The sequence below is a fragment of the Vanacampus margaritifer genome, chromosome 2, assembly GCF_051991255.1.
Source record: "Vanacampus margaritifer isolate UIUO_Vmar chromosome 2, RoL_Vmar_1.0, whole genome shotgun sequence".
In the NCBI taxonomy this organism is placed as follows: domain Eukaryota; kingdom Metazoa; phylum Chordata; class Actinopteri; order Syngnathiformes; family Syngnathidae; genus Vanacampus; species Vanacampus margaritifer.
Genome location: NC_135433.1, coordinates 20,858,945 through 20,881,559, shown reverse-complemented (window position 1 = coordinate 20,881,559; position 22,615 = coordinate 20,858,945). Strand labels below are relative to the sequence as shown.

The 22,615-nt window shown below is 39.5% G+C and overlaps 3 protein-coding genes across 5 annotated transcripts in view; 2 read left to right on the top strand and 1 right to left on the bottom strand.

The window, feature by feature from the left end:
* Window positions 1-897: 897 nt before the first annotated feature.
* Window positions 898-7,060, top strand: ubfd1 (ubiquitin family domain containing 1). 2 transcript variants are annotated; one of them, XM_077557074.1, is made up of 7 exons: window positions 898-980; window positions 1,845-2,123; window positions 3,052-3,260; window positions 5,300-5,365; window positions 5,451-5,556; window positions 5,640-5,722; window positions 6,615-7,060. In XM_077557074.1, the coding sequence occupies exons 1-7, from the start codon at window positions 965-967 to the stop codon at window positions 6,723-6,725; spliced, it is 870 nt and encodes a 289-aa protein (XP_077413200.1). In that variant the 5' UTR covers window positions 898-964; the 3' UTR covers window positions 6,726-7,060. The 2 variants fall into 2 exon arrangements, with proteins under 2 accessions (XP_077413200.1, XP_077413201.1); XM_077557075.1 differs by lacking the exon at window positions 898-980 and adding an exon at window positions 981-1,096.
* Window positions 7,061-10,477: 3,417 nt separating this feature from the next.
* On the top strand, window positions 10,478-13,596 carry rmi2 (RecQ mediated genome instability 2). The gene is made up of 2 exons (XM_077558228.1): window positions 10,478-10,880; window positions 13,292-13,596. The coding sequence occupies exons 1-2, from the start codon at window positions 10,586-10,588 to the stop codon at window positions 13,471-13,473; spliced, it is 477 nt and encodes a 158-aa protein (XP_077414354.1). The 5' UTR covers window positions 10,478-10,585; the 3' UTR covers window positions 13,474-13,596.
* Window positions 13,510-22,615, bottom strand: part of zc3h7a (zinc finger CCCH-type containing 7A) — a 20,098-nt gene continuing 10,992 nt past the window's right edge. Inside the window, exons 9-23 of one of the 2 annotated variants that reach the window (XM_077558225.1) lie at window positions 21,312-21,676; window positions 20,979-21,228; window positions 19,609-19,637; window positions 19,382-19,520; window positions 19,151-19,309; window positions 18,843-19,048; window positions 18,506-18,606; window positions 18,246-18,427; window positions 17,754-17,827; window positions 17,542-17,672; window positions 17,369-17,474; window positions 17,179-17,287; window positions 16,966-17,099; window positions 15,967-16,130; window positions 13,510-14,128 (exon numbers count right to left, since the gene is read on the bottom strand). In XM_077558225.1, coding sequence (XP_077414351.1) covers window positions 13,939-14,128; window positions 15,967-16,130; window positions 16,966-17,099; window positions 17,179-17,287; window positions 17,369-17,474; window positions 17,542-17,672; window positions 17,754-17,827; window positions 18,246-18,427; window positions 18,506-18,606; window positions 18,843-19,048; window positions 19,151-19,309; window positions 19,382-19,520; window positions 19,609-19,637; window positions 20,979-21,228; window positions 21,312-21,676 — 2,339 coding nt within the window. In that variant the 3' untranslated portion in view covers window positions 13,510-13,938. Of the gene's footprint in view, window positions 14,129-15,966; window positions 16,131-16,965; window positions 17,100-17,178; window positions 17,288-17,368; window positions 17,475-17,541; window positions 17,673-17,753; window positions 17,828-18,245; window positions 18,428-18,505; window positions 18,607-18,842; window positions 19,049-19,150; window positions 19,310-19,381; window positions 19,521-19,608; window positions 19,638-20,978; window positions 21,229-21,311; window positions 21,680-22,615 lie in introns of both variants that reach the window. The other variant, XM_077558224.1, reaches the window with a different exon arrangement.

The window sequence follows — 22,615 nt, the reverse complement described above, 5'->3', positions numbered from 1 at the left end:
CAGAATAATTATTACATTTGAAATAAATACTTGTTTAGTTTGTTAACTATTGTTATTAATGAAACCAAAGAGTCTATTTTCCAGTGAAGAGTGAATTCGGAGTCAATGTGAACAATAAAAATTGGGATACGTCTTTTCCAAATTTGTTAGTAAAAGGAAAGCGCCACAATAAGTGGACCACTGTTTTCATTCTTATTTCTTAACAAAATAAACAATCAACACAATGTCTCTCTTGCATTTAAGATCATGTTTGGGAGGACAGTACTATTAAATTTTCATAAAAATAAAATCACCTTATTTTATTTGTCAAAATATGCTCTATCTGTATGAAAGAGACCCGATTTTTTTTTTAACCAATGCAAAACTGTAGCGCGTAGTCAATTTTAAACCGCTAGTAGGCAATGAACGTTACTGTAAAAGTCCTGAATGTTTTAAAATGTACTCGAAGAAGAAACCTTGAACCAATAGAAATCCAGGAAAGTGCCAACTCTTGTAGTCTGGCTTCCCTTCCACAACAACCAAGAAGATTAACGAAACGAGAGCATTCCCCGCCACTCTTTTCCGTTTTAGCGACATTCGCGGAAGGCAAGTTCCTAGCGCCCGTAATTGTGGCATTCCAAAAAAAAAAACTTTTCTCCATCCCTATGACGTGTCATTAGCTGAAGCTAAATATCGTCCAAACTAATTTCATTAAAATAAATGCCACATGCACACGCGATTATTTTATTCTTTTGCACTGAAAACTAAACTGCAAAAAATCGAAGTGAGCATTAAGGCCTGTGTAACTTAGTCGTTAACTAAATTGAAAAGATGTTCTATTTACAAATGTTGGCTTGCAACAAAACGAAAAGTAGCTAATTTATAGACGCAGTCCACATTGGCAGCCTCGTGTATAACGGAACTATCTTGTTTCCTGTAGACTCTTGGTCTCGACGAACGTTTCCACTGATTGTACACAATCATCATGGCGACCCAGGATGGTGGGTATTGAGCAGAATATAGCAACATTTACTTCGTAACGCTGCAGCCATTTTCGTGCCGGGTGATGAATTAGAGCATGCCGCTAATCGACGCGGTGACGCCGGGCGCTGTTAAAGTTGTGTCTTTAAATATTCACGTCTCCTTGTTCGGGTTTATTTTGGCATGTTTCAGCAGGTTACTAGCTAGCTAACGTCAGTGGCTGCTAATCAGTGGAAAAGGAGCCGTGCACGCTGTAGTTTCACTTTGGATAACAGAGCGCCCTACTAAACCGGACTCAAATGACAATCTCGTAGTGGTAATGGTGAACAAGTTATTTGATTGACAAAGAGGACGGCTCATGGAAAGTGCAAGATGCTGTGTCATATTAGCGCTTGTCAAAAGCGTGTTTTTGTTCGCCGCTTGGAAATGAGTAACTACCTTGAAAAGCAAGATACTCTCGTGGCCATAAGAATAACCATCTCTTAAAGCTATATTATTGACACTTTATTTATTTAATTATCTTGTGTGTGGTGTTGTTTAGTCTGTTCTATGTACTTTCTAAAATAGCCAAACATTTTGCTAGAATTATTTGCCACAAGTTCGAAAACTCAAGTAATTCCCCAGCACTACTGTTTTGTCCAATTTAGAAAACGTTACGCACGAGGTAGCATGTCTACCTCATTTTCTTGGGATTCAGAGTTAAGCTTCATTGAAGACTCAAGATCAAGGATCTCCAAGTCTGGTCCTCGAGAGCCCCTATCCATCCCGTTTTCCATGTTTCCTCCAACACCCCTGAATCAAATTATCAGGATCGTTGTCAGGCTTCTACCAGACCACTAATATGATATCAAATGTTAAAATGACGTTTTCTTCATTAATGGCAGGAAGTCTAGTTACAATGCAAACGGACACAAAGCCAAAGGAAGAAGATGAAGACGCAGCTCTCGGGGAAACTACAGAGAAGGGCAACTCGGACCTGGCGTCCGACGCGGGTAACACCGCCACTCAGGACTCTGCCGGTCTCAGTAATGGGGACGAGAACGACGAGGACGAGGGCGAGATGGTGGACCTGAAGATCATCTGGAACAAGATCAAATACGACTTGAGGATCCCTCTGGATAGCACCGGCGCTAAACTAAAGGAGAAGATCCATTCGCTTACTGGTGAGAGCAAACTTTTATCGCTTTGGCCTGAGAACAAAAACAGTAAAGAGGTTAGATTTTCAGCAAAATAACAGAAAAATATGTGAATTCACTTGGGCTGAACGATTTTGCAAAAATAATCATGATTTCCCCCACCCATCAATATTGCAATTACGATTTAATGTGATTATTTCTTACAGTTTTTTTCTAATGTATTTTTGAACAAACACAAGCAATTATTTTTCATTGCAATAAACAACATCAGATATACTACACACTATAAGATGCCATTTCTCGAAGTGTGATATGAGTACCACTGTGCTATGTGGGCTTCTAGTGGTATGCGAATAAATCACTGAATTAAATTTACAAAGTAGAGAGCATGTCATTAAATTTAAGAATATTTAGGTATTATTTAGTAAGTACCGTTTGATTTTAGCATACCATTTGTTTTTTGCATGCTTGCGCCAAGTATGGTACAGCGCGCTCGTTTCGGAGCTGCAGTTATACAGTTAGCCACCAGTAGCTCTGCGTAGACTGCGTGTGTGTGCGCATGTATGTGTGTGAGAATTGAAAAAAAAAAAAAAGCAAACTGTCAATGCAAGATAAGTGTAAAATGACAACAGTCATTTTTTTGCGCGCACCACCCACCCCAGTTGCCTCACGCCCACGTAGATTTAAAATCTGTGGGAAACACTGACTCTTCTTGCCCAACTCCTCGCGGCTGGCGTCGTCCCCGAGGCCGTCCCAGGCTTACCTAGTTGTCCCAGTTGGCCGCCTTCCGCCCTCTTCCTGCTTTACTGCTGCTCGCCCACGACAGACGCGTTCCGACAGCTAGTTGCTACGATCGGCTAACATCAGCCATGCGAAACCTTACCTTACGGAGCATTCCAGAGTAGATGTAGGAATACTGTATTTAGGTAATTCTACCCCCTCCTCCATGTGTCAGGTCTTCCGCCGGCCATGCAGAAGGTGATGTACAAAGGCCTGGTGCCGGAGGACAAGACGCTACGGGAGATGAAGGTGACGAGCGGCGCCAAGATCATGGTGGTGGGCTCCACCATAAACGACGTGCTGGCCGTCAGCACGCCCAAAGAGGTTATGCAGCAGGAGGTCAAGGCCGAGGAGAACAAGAAGGAGCCACTATGCAGACAAAAGGTGCTACACGCCAATCCTAATCCTAATAATGGCAAAAGGAGCAATGCTCACTGATTTAACTTTTATACATTTACTTCACAGTCACCCAAGTGTAAAATGTTCCAGGAACTTTTAGTTCTTGGTACTTGGTTCATTTCCATCTATAGTTTGTGAGGTTTTCGTTCCAAGAACTTGCAAAAGTGTCCATAGTGTCTAGTCGCATTTCCTCCTTGAGATAGGGAAATTCCCGAATTGGTCTTTATTGTTCTGGGATGTAAGAGGTTCTACTCACCCGAAGCACCCATTTGTCTTTTGCCGCATTTCCCCCTGAAGTCCCTGGAACCTTTAAAGCCACTTAGGATGTTGGGGACTCCAAGTACACATTGTCACTAGCAAAATTTCCACCTACAATTCTAGGAACTATTAGTTGTTGTTACTTTGAAAAGTATTCCAATTCCTCAGAAATCCACAAATCCAAGCCCTGCCAGCTCGATCCTCTCTCAATAGCCTTGGTCTAATCACTTTTCTCTTTAAACCACTGGGAACGTACCTTAATTGAAAATTGCAGCTGCCACTCCCATTCCATAGAAATTTGGTTAAGACCCCAACAACCACAATCAGCAGTGAGACCAGCTTTTATGAGTCTTTTCAGTCCGGTTTTTGTCCCCTCCACAGCACTCAAATGGCTTTACTACAAATGACCTCAGATCTCCTCATTGCAGCTGACCATCCTCATCATCCTTGACCTCAGTGCGACCTTTGACACCATCTCACACACCATCCTCCTTAACTCATTCACTGCCATTGACGGCTATAGACGTCAAAAATTCATTTTAACTATTTCTATTAGTGTAACATTATTTTTTCACTTTTGCTAACATGAGTATGAAAACAGATATAAAATTTGGGATCAATCGTAAGTTAACTAGTGAAGTCATGTGATTAGTTACAATAAAAAAAAAATGTATCGCCTGGCGCCCCTAATTTAAAAAAAAAGGGGGCGTCAGACGATTACAATTTTTAATTGTAATTAATCGCATGACTTCAATAGTTGACTCCTGATTATTCATCTGTTATAAATTTACCCCCAATTTTTTTTTCTAGGTTTTCATTAAAAAAAAAAGAAATGAAATGGAAAAAAACGTTACACTAATACAAATAGTTCACATGAATTTTTGACGTCTATAGTCGTCAATGGCAGTGAATGAGTTAATAGGCTCTCCTCCATTGGCATCACCACACCACCCTAGACTGGTTCCATTCATACCTCAAAGATCACACTCAGTTCATCCAGCTAAAGACCTTTTCATTCGACTCCCGCCTAGTCAGGTGTGCCCCAAGGCTCCGTCCTGGGCCCCCTGCTTTTCCTTATTTTGCCTCCTCCCGCGTGGCACCCATTTCCAAAAATTCAACAAGTCTCTTAAGTAAGTTTCAACTGGTCCAAAGCCCCCACTGCATGTGTTATCACGTCACCCGTGTTCTCCAGCAACTTTCCTGGCACCTGGTCAAATTCTGAATTCAATTTAAGATGCTGCTATATACCAAAGCCATTCATCATAAATGATGACCTCCTCCACATCACCACTCCAGTTCATGCCCACAGATCCTCCTCCTCTATCCACCTGCTTGTCCCACTTGCCCATCTCGGCACCAAGATCGCCTACTCACTGTAACTGCTGTCCTTGAGGGTCTCGAAAGAGGCTTTCAAATAGAATGTATTTTTTTAATTATCATTATTGTTACTACTTTTTGTGTCCGTCGCTGTGTTTACACCTAACAAAAAGTTTTCAGGAATAGAAAGTACCGGGGTATGTAAATATAATTGTATCTGTAAATGCATTTCCACCTGAAGTGTCGAGAATTTGTAGATGGCGAGAACCACAGAAGTACCCATTGTCTTTAGCCACATTTCCACTACAATTCTGGGAAATTTTCATTCTTGGTACTTTGTTCCAGGAACCAAAAGTACACATTAGGCCTTTTTTCGTTTACACCACAGGAACTTCGAACTAGGAGGGAACTTGAGTGATTATTATTTACTTTCATATTTTTTTTTTCAGCAACACAGGAAAGTTCTGGACAAAGGTAAACCTGAGGATGTAATGCCGGCTATTAAAGGAACAAAAGTGAGTGTGAATACGTTGAGTGTGAATACGTTTTTTTGGTTGTCATTGTGATGTTTTTGAACGTCTTCACCGTTCCCGCCGGCAGGAGCGACTACCAACTGTGCCTTTATCCGGAATGTACAACAAGTCCGGAGGAAAAGTAAGACTCACATTCAAACTGGAGCAGGATCAGCTGTGGATCGGGACTAAAGGTGGAGCTCAAACGCACAAAAAGCCAACGGTCATGCAATATATTATTTTCTTATTGGAATGTTTTTGTCTTCCTTGTGTGCAGAGAGGACGGAGAAAGTCCCGATGGGTTCCATCAAAAATGTTGTTTCTGAGCCCATTGAAGAGCACGAGGACTATCACATGATGGCAAGTGCTGTTTCATATTTAGCTTTTTATAAGCGACGGATGAGACGTATTTAAAGTCACGTTGATGAATCGGAGGGGAGGTTACACTCGGCCACTCGGGCCCTCGTGTGATGCGGGAAGGTGTGAGCGCCATTTGTCTCTGGTCCTGTAATAATACATTAACTCTTTGACTGCCAAAAACGTTAAATAACGTTTAGTAAAATCCTATGGAGTGCCAAAGACGTTAAAAGACGTTTGTTTCAAAACAGAGGTGAAACTAACCATTTTCTATTGTTGATTACTGAAAAACGGAATAAGGTAGAAACAAACTTTTTTTTCTGATGAAAGATGAGAGTCCAATCTTTCATTTGGTAGTATGTGTGTTTCCATAGTCCAAACACATAATTTTCTGTGGACCTTGAAAGATCAGTCAAAAGGCTTATATCGGCTGGCACCCACGGCATCCCTTTTCTGAAAACGTCTGGCAGTCAAAGAGTTAAGTGGTTTGGATTGCGCAATGGCCCATTCTACACTAAGATTGAGAAAATTAGACATGTCATTTTTGGACACTGTGTTTTCTATACATTTACACTACAGTGGAACCAGTGAAGTTGTAAACACTAATATTAATTTCTTCTATAGAAAATCAGGGAAGGAGCAACAATCCGATCCGTGGTCTCACTGCGCCCATCGTAAAACGTATCACTGTAGGGGCAATTTCGAAGTAGAACTTTTTTATTTTTACTGATTACAATATTTAAAAATATATATTCAACAGTCTGTTGAGATATGAGTTAGATTCATTCTGTGACCATATTTATGTCTGTAAGTTGTACAGGTTATAGGTCACATTAATGATGGAAACAGTTTTGACGCAATTTATCTCTTAATATTAATATGAATATGTCTGCAGGCGTTCCAGCTGGGTCCCACAGAAGCCTCTCAGTATTGGGTCTACTGGGTGCCCACACAGTTTGTGGATGCGATTAAAGACACAGTCCTGGGGAAATGGCAGTATTTCTAATGTGCCTCTTATCAGTTTTGTTTTTGACAATGATGAACTGTGACAGAAGAAGAAGAAGAAGAGGTGGAGTTGGGAAAGGAGTGGCTTGAGAAAACTTTCTGGCATCTTATATGAAGGAACTTGACTGACGCCTGCGGACTAAAATCGTTGTTTTTAGTTTAAAACGTGCGCTACAAGTGGCAGCGTTAACATTTCTCAGCCCTCCCTCTTGTTGATCATTGATGGGTGTCAACAAATCCAAGGGAAAAAACAAACAATGAGACAATTGTACAGAAATTGCTAACAATTTTCTTCTGTTATTCTTAAAGAAATAAAAGTTATTTAATGAAATTAAACCAGTTTTTTGTCTTTATACTTTTGCAGATTGCTAATCCAGTCATTTTAAGATATTTTTATTTTGAGGGGGAATGAATGACAGAAAAAGTATTTAAGTCGGGGGCAAAGTGTGGCATTTAATATGAATATATATTTTACAACTAACAGTTTAATCTCTGGAGTGAATTTAAAATAGAAAAATAAGATGAAGATGAGAATTTAATAGAGATGTGCGGGTGAAGCTTTGTGAACCTTTGAGGCTTTCTTGTAAATTGTGCCGAAAAAGATTTGGCGCTTCAATGAAAGCAACATATGGGACATCTAGTGGACAAAAGAAATAAATGCAACCTATGTCATTGAAGTGTGAAACAGTCACTCACACTTATCTTTCATCAACAAAAGTCTAAATAAATCCGAAATAGAGCATGCATTATTTACAAAAGTCTGTGCTACTACTGAAAGTTTTTTCATTAATAAAATATGATTGACGAGTGTATGTTGATGTTTATTATAAACGGGAATTACAAATGACGCAGGCCATGGAATTATTTATTTATTGAAGATTTTATGCGTCTCTTCACGCTCTCTAATTTTGCAGCTTTGAAAATATGCGTCGTTCACTGTAATAATAATTTTAAAAAAGCACCAGATCTATTCCGTTATGGACTATGTGCCACGGAGGCGGGACTTCCGACTTCCGGGTTTTCACCCATCAAGTTTGTTTCCGTTTCCGGTTTGCGACGTGTGGGCCGCATCCCAGTACTTGCGCTTCCCGTCGACAGGTGCGAGGCTGCGAGTGTGTAGTGTCTGTCTCAGTGTTTCAGATAGCCGAGACGCCCTCCCGCCATATACCCCATAATGAGGCAACAGTTACAAGCAATTTAATAAATAAATTTCACCATGCTTGGTATTGATGAATTATTAATTAAATGAGACCGACTGTACCACTTCACCACCCATAGGATGCCAACCAACATTAAACTTAACGGGACCGCATAAATTCCAGCTTGTGATTTCGCGGGCCACCAGCCACCAAAGCGTTTTTTTTTTAAATTGCTTAATTTAACAGATTGAAATCAAAAGCCAAACATTAAGCAAACAATAATCATCATCACAGTACACAACAAGGGGGGAAAAATAAAAAAATGCCAGGGGTCTTAAACTAAGAAATATTAAAAACACCAAAATTAGAAGACAAAATTAAGGTCTTGATAGCCTTCTTATTTTCGGAAGTAGAGATGGACTGTAAATATACATCTATCTCTTTCAAAAACAGAAAAAAAAGGGACTGTTTTGACTTTACACATTTACATTTATGAATATAAAACTTAGCAAGATAAATTAAAAGATTAATCAAATAATATTATTTTTCAAATGAATAGTCATAGTAAAAAAAAAAAACATTCAGTAAGGAAAGCTCAAAATTACTAAATATATTGTCCAAAATAAACTAGCAAATATCTTGCCATAGCTTGCGAGCATAAGTACATTTCCAAAACAGATGCACAAGAGCCACAGAAGGAGCAGTTCAAATCCATATCATAACCAAATTTAACAAAAAAGGATTTCACAGAATAACAACGAAGAATAATTTTGAAAGACACTTCCTTTGCCTTGTTCACTAAAAATAATTTCTGAGGCAGGGTCCCAATTTTTCCCCGACATTAATTCTTTACACGACAGTTCCAGTATGATATCACAGGTGACACAGACACAATATCAGATTGGAAAAGAGCACGGATTTTGCGATTGTTTTTATGACGGGAAGGATTGAAACATAATCTACCAATTGGTGATTCAGTAATATCAGCAATAGGAGTGTCAGCTACAACACCAATGTGACCCCTATACAGCATTAATACACCAGAAGGAATAGCATCAAAAACAAATTGTTTAGGCGTCACAGGCATCAGAAAGTGCAAAAGAAATTTCTCATAAGTAAATAACACTCCTCTGCTGTTAAATAATTGACTCACCCAGATAATATTATGATCTAACCAAGTCTTTAAAAAATGGATTTGTTCTTGTGACAAATGTCTCGGTTATTCCAAATAGAGTAGCGGTGTGGTGAAAAGTTATGCTTGTAAATGAGTGACCAAGCAAGCAATGCCTGCTTATGGAAGTTCGATAAGCGAATGGGGATTCTTCCAGTTTTATAATTACATGACAACAGAAATCTTAATCCACCAATTTTGGAAAAAAACATAGTTCGAAATACAGTACCAAATTGAGTCAGCATTATTCAGAAAATACCTAATCCAGTTCATTTTAAATGTATTATTTAAGGAGTCAAAATTTAAGAAGTTAAGTCCCCCCTTTTCATTTCGTATCGTATTCATAACCACAGATTTTTTTTATGTAATGCGTTTTATTCTTCCATAAAAAAAATGAAAAGCATCTGGTCTATGTCTTTAATGGTCTTATGATCGATTTACAATGAGAGGGCAGCATAAGTAAGTCTGGAAATACCTTCTGCTTTACTTATCAAGGTTCTACCTCTTAAAGACAGATCTCTAAGAAGCCACATATTAAATCTTTTTTTTTTTTAAAGGTTTTTCAATTATCTGTGCAAAATTCAGGGAACTTCAGTTTTTTCCATCTTTAATGATAGATATTCCCAAATATGTAACCGTGTTTTTGACAGGAATGTTCAAAATCGAGCCAACAACAGAGTCTTTCACTGCCATAAACTCACATTTATTTACATTCAGGTATAGTCCAGAAGCCCTAGAGAACACATTTATGATATCCAGAGCGGACGCTATCTGGTCAGAGTCTTTGAGAAAAAAGAGTGGTATCATCGGCTAATTGACTAATAAATATTTCTCGCTCTGCAATTTTAATTCCTCTCAAAGTGCTTGACTTAATATGGTTAGCTAAAAGTTGCGTAACAAGGAGGAAGAGGTAAGGAGAAATCGGACATCCTTGTCGGATTGCCCGTTTAACCAGCCACCAAAGCGTTTCGGGTCGTCAATACGCGCTGTGACGTATGAAGCTGCGAACGTCATCGGTCACGTTATACCTGCAGAACGATAAAGGCTCCGAAGCACAATTTCGAAGCACTTTGATTCAAGTTCGACGCTCGCTTCGAAGTACCGGTTTCATCTGAACTTCACTAGAATTTTATTATTTATTTTTTTAATATGAAAGCGTGATCGTTTGCATATAGGTACCTCAGTTCCTGTATCACCCTGATTGACACTTCAATTTTAACCCCTGGGCGTTATTTTATTTTGAAATGGCTTGGTCAGAACCAACAAAAAGCCAAAAAGTGGTCAAATAACGCCCAAGGGTTAGGACCAAATGCTTACTTCACAAATTCACATTTTGCAGCGTGAGTGTCCTGAAAACACACTTTGCCTAACTTGAATATCCCAAACAAGTCAATAACACACTGTGATAGTTTTGCTTTTATTTTTTAATTGTGCTGACAGGTAATGACGTAGAAATTCGGAAGTCGGCGATCCTCATTCCTCACGCGGGAAATAAAAAGCTCGGTTCTAGTTTACAAACGAAAGCAAGTTAGCAACAAGTAATATGGCGTGATGGACAAACCAGACAACGCCGCCGGTGAGAGGAAGCGCGCCCCCCCGGTGAAGGTCCTTTCCAGCCAGCTGAGGACGGCTACGGAGGTGCGGGGAAGCTCCGGCGAGCCCGGGGCCGGATGGCTCGTCAGGCTGGGCAAGGATCGCTCGCTGCAGGTCTCGCTGGTGTGGATGCAGGGCACCGTGCTGGAAGTGCAGCTGGCAATCAACAGCGTGCTGCTCATGGACGAGGCGGGCACGTTCACCGTCCAGGGTGTCAGTAGCATCCCCAAAGGGAAACCGTGTTTGTACTCGGGTAATCAAAGCGAGACCTTCTTTGGTTTTCTGGCGGTTACATCGTGTGATTTATTCGAGAATTGGAGGCCAATTTAGGAACCAACATATTTCAAAACGGAAAATAGTTAGCCAACATGATCCTGTACGCCCAAACTTTGACCCAAAACACCTCAAAGTTAGAGGCAATTGTCCTTTTGTTGCGCTTTGTGCAACCCAACCGAATAAATCCCGCTTTTTATTTAAATACGTGAGCATTATTCTTTCTGCGACAGTGATGCAAATCGATGCTAATGTGCTGTGCTAGGTGTGCTATTAGCAACAATGATGACTGGCAAAGAAACAAACTTCTCTCATAAGAATAACAGGGCTGCGTTGGGTTGCGTGATACACCGTTAAAATATGAAAAATAGAAGACTTACCTTTAGGTCGACCCAAGAGAGCAGTTGCCTTGATATATATCATTTCTGAGTCACATTTTTTTCTTCCTTAATCGGTTTTATAGGGTTGGGTGTAACAGTATCATACCAATTATGTTGGGAGGGTCACTTTTAAAATGTAATCCATTACAGTTACAAGTTACCTGCTAAAAATGTAGTTAGTAATGTAATCCAAGCACCATAATATTAAAGTAATGTAACTGGATTACTTTTGGATTACTCCAATATTGAGTATGCTCATGAAGACAAAATGAAAATAAATATATAAATAAATATTCTATACAATATGCCCCCTGCTATTTGCGGGTGATAGGGACCCAGGCAGCCTACAAATAGCAAAAATCCTTGTGTAATTAAAAAGCATGTAGGCTATTGATTGATTGATGGCCATATGCTGTTTTCGAACTGTCACTGAAAGCAACCACCTCGATGGATGGATGGATGGATAGATAGTCGGGGTGTGCATTGCTTAGTACCTTTCGATTCGTATCGCGATTCAATACCGATTAATCCTGATACGAATCTATAAATTGATTGCAATTTTTTTTTTTAACTCAAATTTGGAAAATACTAATCAGTAAACTTGTAATGTACACTTTAAGATTTGTATGAACATTTATTTATCTGAAAATTCAGGTTGCAGTCTGTTTTATGTTTGAACAGCACTGAAATAAAATATTAAGGCTTAGTGTTCCATTAATATAAAATTCTTTTATGCTTAATGTGTAAATCCTAACCCTAAATAAGACGTTTTGTTGAATATTCCCATAAAAAAATTGATGTTTAAAAAATCGATTCAGCCGCATATTGAGCGGCGATATATTGCCGAATCGATTTTTTCCAACACCCCTAATAGCTAGATAGATAGTCATCTAATTAGGATGGGGATGCGTGACATCAACTGCAAAATGAAATTTTACCCCAGTCACAAGTTTAGCCGTGTATAGGTTGTGTATGATGTTTAAATAGTGAATGGGTGGGAGAAAGATTTGTTTGGAAGGTGTAATTCACCACATTATGATTGTAGGCTAGCTAGCAAGAAGCTACAGCGCGTAGCATGCCGCTGGACTCTCAGCTCAAACTTTCGCTCAGAGTAAATTTCAGTGAATACTGGTCGCCATTTCCTTCCTCCTCCCGTCACTAGTCAGTTTGTTCGTTCCCACCTCCCCTACATGTAGCAATGGTCCCAATCGTGCTGGCGTGCACGCGCTCTCTCGCTCTGTCCTCTTTCGCACTCTCTCATCGTAGAAATTGTAATCCCTCGAAGTAATCCCCATTTTAAATAAATGTATCTGTAATCTGATTACATGTTTTATCCTCAATCCGATTACCTAACGGCGGTACATGTATTCCATTACTCCCCAAGCCTGGTTGAGACTTAACAGGGCATAATAAATGTATTTTTAATGTTAGTGAGAAAATTGTGTTTTAACAAATTGCAAGACATAAAAACATACTGGGGGAGAAAAAACAGATTCAAAACGTATGTTCTATTTAGTATGTACAACGGCGTATTAGGGCCACGTATAAATATATATTTTTTAGAGGGCGGGGGCAATATTCAGAGAAAAAAACTCGCACTTTATTAAGTGGCAAATTTGCGAGCGAATGCTTGACATGATATAGTTAATCTATGCTAAAGCAATGACTATCTCCTTATTTGGAAACCCGGCCGAAAAGTATTGGCACAAACAGTTGAGTGGTACGCTACGTGTATTTCTCGTAAGTTTTTGATTTTTTTTCTCACAAATCTGCGCTATATAAAGTGGCAAATTTGGCACTTTATAAAGTGCCAAATTTGCCACTTTATAAAGTAACAAAATTTGAGTTTTTTCGCGGAATATTGCCCCCGCCCTAAAAAAAAAAATATATATATTTATACATGGCCCTAATACACCTTATTGTGTTGTTTTTTTTTAAGTGGATTTGGTGATTTCACATTCAAGCACCTAAAAATAACACTGCTTTTAACCACCCCTGCTCCCGCCTCAAGGTAAATACGTGATGGTGATGGGCGTCACCCAGGCCGTGTCTCCGGAGCCGGTGATCCGCGCCGTCAAGCTGGCTGACCTCTCTGAGCACGCCGCGCTGCACCGACAGATGTGGAAAGTAGAGGTGGAGGACCTGCAGCGGGTGCTGGTCGCCAGGGGACATCCCACCTCCGTCGGCCCATGACAGTTGGAAATTATGTAGACCTCACCAGACACTTTTTCATTAGCTTGTTATATTTATGCAGATAACGTTCCTAAACTTTCGATGTAAGGATGTCGTTAATAATAAAAAAAAAATTAAAAGGTGGTTTATTTGGCGTGTTTGCTGTTTATAATGGTAACAAATTGAGATAAATGACTTATGTATGTGGATTGATCAAAACAAACTTCTGTAAATGTGTTAAACTGTCAAAGAAAAGGCTTTACAACGTGCTACTTCCTTCACCCGCTTCAGATGAGCGGTGCATAGCAAAGCTTCGTTGTTAACGCGTCCATTTGTTCGACCGGCAAGTCAGACGGTGGTCGTCGTCAGGCCGGTCCGTCGCTGCTTTCTAATTATGGCGTGACCCATACTGGCTGACTTCCTGGACACCTTATTGTTCACCTCGAGTTTTGAGTACTGCTTCTCTTCACGTGATCTTCAATGCCATTACTTGATGTCCTTAAGAAGAAAACTGTATTTTCCAAAGTCATTGTCATTGGGTGCTATAAGGTGGTCTTTTCTGGCTTTGGTCAGTTTCATCAAAAGCACTTCCCGCCGCTCTTTCCATTCCCGGAGCTCCTGCTCGCCATGGGCCAGCTTGCACGAGTCATCCTCTGTGCACGTCCCTATGTGGAACCTGTCCCAACACATCACCAAGCGTCAGTCTGTTGTTTACACAAACCGTGTACTGTAATACAAAATGTCCACTTATGGGGCCAGACTTGTATATTTTGACTGAAAAACTGCAGAGAATTATGAGGCATTGATTAGGGGTATGGCTTTACGGTACTGTATAGGCATTTTATGAAGTGAACAAAAACCCATTTCAAAACGTTAGGTAACTCCGTTTTGTTTTTTTTTCATAAACGGACTAATCTAATTATTCTCCCCATATTTGAAACACCGTTATTGCGTTGCGTTACACTTTATTTATTAGATTCAAGGTTCGAAGCAAGCTTACAAGACATTGTGCGGTGACTGGCTCTGAAAATGTAATTTGCGCACAGTTAGAGGCATTGTTGTTGTCGGACCTCGTCACAATAAAAGTGTCTTGGTCGCTGAAATGTATAGTAACTTTTATTTGGGAGGTGCCGCAGGAAGTGTGTCACGACATGACGGACGTGTCGTCCTTCTTCCGGACCTTAAGGCTTAGCATTATTTAGCATTTTAGCAAAAAGTCCACGTCCTCGCCTGGAACTGGTTTGACAACTTTGACAAGAGTGACATTAATCAAAAATAACAGTCGAGATTTGCAGAAGCCTGATAACGATCCTGATCATGAATCAGGTGTGTTAGTGGAGAGAAACAGGCTGGATAGGGGCTCTCCAGGACCGAACTTGGCCACCCATGTTTTAATAGCATTGGCAATTACTTTGATCTATTATTGATTATTTTAGCCCTCAACAATCATTAAAAATGCCTGGGAAATCCTGGAGGGACTGGCTAGGACTGTCTACAATTTACCTATAGATGACATATGTGCCACAAATCACCATCTATCCAGTATTTATTTTATTTGTATTATTGTTCTGATTGCTGTAGTAACTGACAGTGGTAGAACATACATCACCACTCGAAATGTTATGTATTATTATTGTATGATGTGTCATATTAGGCATTTGTGTGACATAATATACTCACAAAAATAAATAAAAACACCCTATATAGCCTGGACGTAATATGAATTCCTTTTATAAAAATATAATAATAATATATAATTAAAAAAAAAAATCAAAATTGTTTGATATAAAACATCAGTGAAAATAGTTACTTTGCCTGGTAACAAGTTACTTTTATTATGAAGTAATTCAATTACTTTTTTAAGCAAGTAATGAGTAACTATAATTTATATTTATTTTTATATTACTTTTTTTAAAGTAACGTTCCCAACACTGGTAATGACTAATAGATCCATGTAGGTGGCAGCATTTTAGTGCTTTGGATTTGAGCTTTAGAGAAGATTAGGTGGTGTATATCACCTTATGTTGAACATGAGGGAGAGATGCCAACACGTGTGCTAATAAGGACACGCACTATTCAAAATAAGATGGATTTTTTTTTCATGCACTTACAGCAACTTTCTTTGTGGACCTCACATCCACTTTCCAGATACAACACCTGTGATGTGACATCACATGTCATAGTAGAAGGTAATAACTGCCACCTGCAACTAATTAGTGCATGGCGTGTTGACTGGAGTGGAGTGGCGGTCATACAGCCGTTTCTCATTTGATCTATGGACAAGTACTGGTCCTCTGAGGCCAACGGTGTGTTGCAGGCAGCTCCAGCTATCATTTTACACAAACATGCCCCTTTCCTGCCAATACATTTAATCAATTGGCACTCACATCTTGGAAGTCTGAAGCTAAAAGCTTCCTTCTAAGAAGTCTGAAGCTAAAAGCTTTCTTCTAAGAAGTCTATCCATCACCAAAGGGTTTAGTAGTATTGTATGTTCCGTGGTCCCACAAAGCTCACCTCTCACAGACTTTAAAAGTGCCGGTGGGAAATCGATATTGCCAGCAGTTGTGATCGTCCTCGGAGGTGAAGACCCGCTCTTTGTGTTTTTCCGAGGTGATGTGCTGTTGCCACTGCTTCTCGCTGTTGCAGTTCTTACCGCACAGCCAGCAGTGATTGCCCGCCTGCACCGAGCACACAGACACATCACTTAGTTGTCATCATCATACTAAGAATGGCATCAAATAAAAAGTAGGACTTGATTTTAAACACTAACATACAGTCATTTAAATAAACAGGCATGTCTTGACAAGGAATGGACATCATTTTGCAGCAAAAGAGACATGATGGATTCCCATGCTACCCACAAAAGGTGCACTGCAATCAAATGATTTCTCTGTCTTGTTCAACTAACAAATATACCAAAAACTGAATTCAACTGACCTTACAGGAAGAAGGCAAGCTTTGCTTTGTGACTATCAAACAATATATATATATATAAATATAAATCATTTACTGAAATTAAGGAAAAACTATTTTAATTTTTTTCACAAATACTTTTGCAACATTACGCTGGGCCCTGTTGTCAATAAAGTCAAGTCAATAAAAAACATTAATATAAATGAGTAAACTTGAATTAGATGTTATGTTGCAGTTTGCTATTTGAACAATTCATTTATTTATTTTTTAATCTGATCAGTAAAACATGCTACACATTTGTTCATCAACACCAATTGTTAACATCGTAACAGAATTTTTTTTAAATGAGAGACCCCACACATGACACGAAAGAAAAATCATCATGTGATTACCGCTTTTAGAGTAGAATGCATAATGTACACAATATGACTTAATGTGAGTCTCGCAAAAGTCTGACTGCCATAAAATAAAAATAAGAGAAAAAAATAGTAGGACCAGAAATACAACAAGCTAGGTTGTGTTTCCAGTAAAATGCATTGTGGTTGTTACACACTTGCAATAGGTTATACAAACACTCAAGCCAGCCAGTTGCCAACTCACCACTTCTTCCATATAGTCTGTTGGCATGTGGATGGGCTTGCCGTTCTCCCTCACAGATATATTTGCATTCTCCTCACCCCAGCCCATCTTCTGAGACTGCAACCACTTGTCGTAAAGCTGCTCTGAATCTGCAACTAAATACACACCAAACACAATTGGTAGTGCCGCGTCAAGTAAGCCATTTGAATTCTGCGGGGAAAGGAGGGGACTCACTATTGTTTTCCTTCATGAAGGTCCAAAGGTCTCGCTCCTCTGTGCTGTGAGCAAACGTGCAATTGCCAACATACTGACACTTCTTGCCAGATGCCACATGCATGCAAATCTACAGGGTTAAAAAAAAAAAAAAGCGCAAGTTGGTGACTTTCCTTTTTAGATTCAGATCTCAATATTGTTAGATATGTACCTCAAACTGAGCTGGAATTGGCTTTTTGGTAGGAAGGGCTCTAACCGTTGTCCATTTTTTCCTTTCATTAGAGCTTACAAGCACCACGCGTTTGTCTTTGGCCCACCTGTGAAAGAAAACGAGCTGAGCATCAGGCACCAGTCCTCTCACTTCCTGCCCACAGATCAACTTACGTGTGCCTCGCCTTGGCTGAGCAATATTTTTTATTCTTGTCCGCTTCACTTAGCTGCCCGTTTCTCCAACACTGGCTACAAACAAACATCATCTTCAAATTTTGAGGCCCAAACTTTCTTTGGCCTAAAACCTGATGGATGATCAAATAGGAAGGACAAGTTTAATGTTTGTCTTTTTAACGGCAGAATTATATGGAAATGTTAAGTGTTACCTGGGCACCTTGCAGTGCAATATTGGAGTTCCAAATTGTGGTGGCTTCTTGAACAATACTTTCATGACTGATACCTGTGTGATACCAACAGAAAAAAAAGTCAGCATGAATTCCATATAATGTCCATTTTACTTCCACAGTTCATCTCGACTCATTGAACTTTTTCAGCCTGGTAAAATACAAAGAGATGCAATTGACGAGCTTCAAAAATGCAGACTTCCATCAAGGATGGTAACTGTTACTTAGCGTTCCGTAATTATTGGCACCGCTGGTTAAGATGTGTTCTCTTTAGCTTCTAATAATGCTTTTTTTCATAAATAATACAGGACCAACATTTTTAAAAAGTGGATCATTAGTATGCACGTCTACCTAATTCCATGTACCTTTTTGTTTGTTTCTTAAAAAAAAAAAATATATATATATATATATATATATATATATATATATATATATATATATATATATATATATACAGAAGAAGAAGAACCTTACGGCACTCGTGCTGCAGCATCCAAACCTTCAGCTCGATGAGGCTGTGAGCATAGAAGCACTCGTCCTCCCTCATGCAGCCGTAGCGAACTTCATGTCGACACAAGTCGAGCTGACAGAGAGGATTCAACATTCGGATTTTGGAATATCGTACCGTGTTCTCCTTCAATATGTGTACCAGGCACCTGGCGGACAAACAGAGCAACTAAATGACAGAATCTCCAGATTGCTTCCTGGATAAAAAATGGCCGCCAAGTACTTACTTATGTTTCTCAAAATCGTGCTTTGTTACCGGATGAGAGCAAAGCGACGGGTTATCTTTGTTGGTTTTGCTGATGATTCTAGGTTTGTGGTCGAAACATACCTGAAGACAAAACATGCTCTTTTAGCATTTCATAACACGCCAAGTCTTCTTTCAGACCAGCCATTGACAAATAAGCACCACTGACTGCTTCCGAATATCTCTCAGAAACACAAAGAGGAGGGCCTCCTCGCCACATTTACCGTAATATGATCAATTGCGACTTGGGAAGATACGACTTTGTCACAGTGCTGTAGTTTCCACACAAACACGCTGATGGAGTGGAACCGTATACTCACTCCGCACAGAAAGACGAATATCTCAGGGTGTTCCTGTAAGATCGTGGCCACACTCAGCCTCTTGTTGGAGCTGGGCCCAAAAGGGTCAAAGAGAAGTTCCCGAGATATAAGGCCTATCCGCTCCAGTGTCCAAACGTCAATCTCCTCTTGACAGTATGCAAACGTGCAGTGACCGGGATAGAGACAGTCTTTTCCCACAACCACCTCTGGAAAAAAGTGCACAAGTATATTAGATAAACTACCAATAATAGTGTGTGAGCAAAACTACTGTACTGTTTGAAGTGAAGCTTCCAAATAAGCAATCGCACCTTTACAAATGTAATAAGATCCAACATATTGGGTTTTTGTTGGTCTGGGTCGAATAAGCCTCCATGTTTTATCAGGTGACTGTTTGAGTCTGCCTAGTAAAACGTCCTTTTTGCATTTGTGCTCGTCGGTATGCAGCGTGTAATCTAACAGACTGGTTCCTGCGAACGCAGAGCACATGCCAGATGAAACGGCCATCGTCCACTTTTTCCTCTCAAAAGTACACTCCTCACCTGTTCTGATGTAGCAGAGTGAACATGCCTGTTTGAATTCATGAGTTTCTGCTAAGGGGTTTTTGGATACGCTGACGGAAGCACCCTTCACCTCAGGCATGCCAACAGCCATTCCCATTGGAGTGTCATGGTTGCTCATCTGTGTCCAACAAAACATTGAAGGGGAAAAGTCAAAATGTCTGAACTCGCACAATAATGTCATCATGGGAGTCACGGATAACATTTACCTGTGCCATGAATGGATTTGAAGAATAATCTGAAAATGTACAAGCATGACATTTGTGAGAATCGCTTTATTCTTGGTTAGAAGTCGACATATCGCTGCACTGCAAAAACTAAAATCTTAAGTAAGATTTAATTTCTTAAATTGAACCCAGATTATCTTATTTTTATTTAACAAGTTATTTTTACTTAAAATGAAATTGTCAGGCAAGATCATTGTGCTTATTTTAAGATACTTATTACTCAATTATCTTATTTGATCAAGCAGTTTTGCCATTGAGTGTTAACAGTCTGTTTTAAGTACTTTGAGGATTAAAACAAGCATTTCCCACATTTTAAGATGACAACTAACCAACATCAAAGGCCCTGAACTGGGGTTTCTTAAATGTTCTTATTTTAAGATTTTGCATAATCTTGTAATAAGATGGGGGGGAAAAAAACAAGTATGAAAACAGACGAGTGCAATATGGTTCATTTCGTTATATTTACTAAGCTAATTTTTCCTTGTTTCAGTACCAGCTCAGTGGTCTAGTGGTAGAGTGCCTACCCTCAGACTTGAAGGGTGTGGGTTCGATTCCTGGCTGGGTCATGACAAAGAAAATGGGACCTGTTGCCTCCCTGCTTGACACTCAGGTCAAGTTATCCAAGCGTAAAAAAATACTCATGTATTTAAAAAAAATATAAAAAAAAATATTCACTACAGCTTGAAAAAATTCGACATTACTTGCTTTTAGTCTGAAAATACTATTTTCAAGACCACAGTGGTTGATATGGGCCTAGTATTATTTTCTTATTTTTCAAAATCTTACAGGTAAATTTAAGTAATAAGTTTCTTGTTCTGTTGGCAGATAATTTTGTTTATTTGAAGTAATATTTTTTTTATTTAACTATGTTTTTTCTTAAAATTTCTACAGTCCTTTTTGCAGTGTGGCTTCGGGTCACAAATGGTTAAATTTCTATAAGATATAAAACGTTGATGGGCCAATGTGACCTACTGCTGATCAATCATTAAAAAGAAAAAAAATGAAAATAAGGCTTATTTTAGTAACTAAGACCTTTTTAAGGCCACTTTGGACAAATTTAAGATGAAATTGTAGGTTGTTTCAACATTATTTAATTATTTTCAGAAATTTGACAATCACTTTTTAAATATACTATGCAAACGAGACATCACGACATGTAAACAGACTAATTGCAATGTTTTTGTAAGTTTTGCAAGTTGTGTCTGAGGTATTTTTAAGAATTGAAGATGACAAAGTCTAGACTTTTTCAAGATCTGCAGACACACTGTACTTCATAATCATAAGGTGCTAGCAAATCAGGAGGGTTGGCATTTGTGCTCACATGGCAATAGAGGAAGGGTGAGTAATTGTACCTGTTTTAAGATCAGATAAGGAGAGGCTATCCAATGTGTCAAGTGGCTGGGAAAGAGTGTTAAACGTGTCCATCCCAAAATAGGCATTGTGTCCTAATTGGTGATACAGCGGCGGAAGATTGACGGTGCACTGCTGGGTGCTGGATAGGAAAGGGTTGATGTGAGACGGCATCAGGAAAGGACTCGACATGGAGGAGGCCGAGGGCATAGTGGGGGGCAAAGGAAGCGGGCCCTTCATCGTGGGTATGCCCTGGGGAGAGAGACAGCGAGGATGATTTGAGTCACCAAAGAGACTCTGTGGGAAGAGACAACTAGTCATTTCTACATACTAACCATATCCGGTTCTGGGCCTGCCTGGTCCAACAGGTCATCCAAGTCATTACCGATGATGTCCACCTCTATGTCTTGGCTGGTCTCGTGTAGAGAGTGCGGCTTATTAGCTCGGCAGCCATTCATAAAGGTGGATACGGCGAGAGGGGTGGGTGAGGGCGAAGCCACGGGGAGGGGTAATGATTCAAAGCCTGGAGGCTCTGACGAAGGCATTGATGGGATGAAGGTCTCAAAGCCTGGAGGTTCTGACGGAGGCATTGACGAGAGGTTGCTGGAGAGCCGAAGCTCATCTACCACTGTGTCATTTAGCAACGGAGCATGGACTGGTGTGGGAACCACAGTACTGCTGACCGGTACCAACTCAGGCACTTCTGGAAAACATTGGGAAATACATAAACTAGTTTTATTAAGGATGTTGTAAATAATCCAAACTTTATGATCAGAATGCTAAGACAATCTCCAGACTAACAGAATAAAAAAAATTCTTGAAAATAAATACTTTTACTAATGTTTACAGGGCTTAAAGTAAAAAAAAATAAAAATCCTGAGCCTGAACTTTTTCCGGGGAGCGGTGGTGCAGTGTCCAATGTGCAGATTTGTTGTTCGACCGACATCAAGCCATTACTATTTGATTCGTCTCTGTGGATGGACTGGGCATTTGGGAAACTCATGAAATGCCCGATGGGCAGTCCTCCTCAAGCGTCAGGTCATCTCTTTCATTATCCATTTATATTACGTATAAGTACAGTATAGCACTACGGGTTGCAGTCTCCTCTAGTGCTGCAGATATTTAATATTTGGTATTCAAATATATTATGGAAAATTCTATTGAATAATCGGGTATTTGGATACAAATATTATTTTTGTGTGGTGAAAGAACAATTATGAGTAAAGAAGACATTAAAAATATATTTCCACTTACTAATGATCGACCATCTTTTTTTTTTTTAACTTAAATTTAAAGTGTGCTGAACAGCACATTATTTTCCTCTCTAGAAAGTTAGGGAAATTTTAGAGAAATCTCTCCCCATGGATTTTGGAACGACCTTCCGTTAAATATTAGGCAACCTCCCTCTCTGCCCACTCTTAAAACACATATTTGTTCTTTGGCGTTTGACTCGGCATGAGACTCAACATTGTTTCAATGTTTTATGGTGCTTGCTGTATTTTGTTATTTATTTATTTACCTACTCGTGTTATTTTATTGACTTATTCATTTACCCACTTAAGATAATTATTCATTTATTTGGTGTTATTTTTGTTTTACCCATCTTTATTCCATGACTGATTTTTACTCCATGTACAGC

Coding starts and splice junctions, on each gene's coding strand:
- ubfd1 (XM_077557074.1), top strand. Junction 5,557..5,639: donor GCTGTGGATCGGGACTAAAG/GTGGAGCTCAAA, acceptor CCTTGTGTGCAG/AGAGGACGGAGAAAGTCCCG. Junction 5,723..6,614: donor ACGAGGACTATCACATGATG/GCAAGTGCTGTT, acceptor ATATGTCTGCAG/GCGTTCCAGCTGGGTCCCAC.
- rmi2 (XM_077558228.1), top strand. CDS start 10,586: ATGGACAAACCAGACAACGCCGCCGGTGAGAGGAAGCGCGCCCCCCCG. Junction 10,881..13,291: donor GAAACCGTGTTTGTACTCGG/GTAATCAAAGCG, acceptor TCCCGCCTCAAG/GTAAATACGTGATGGTGATG.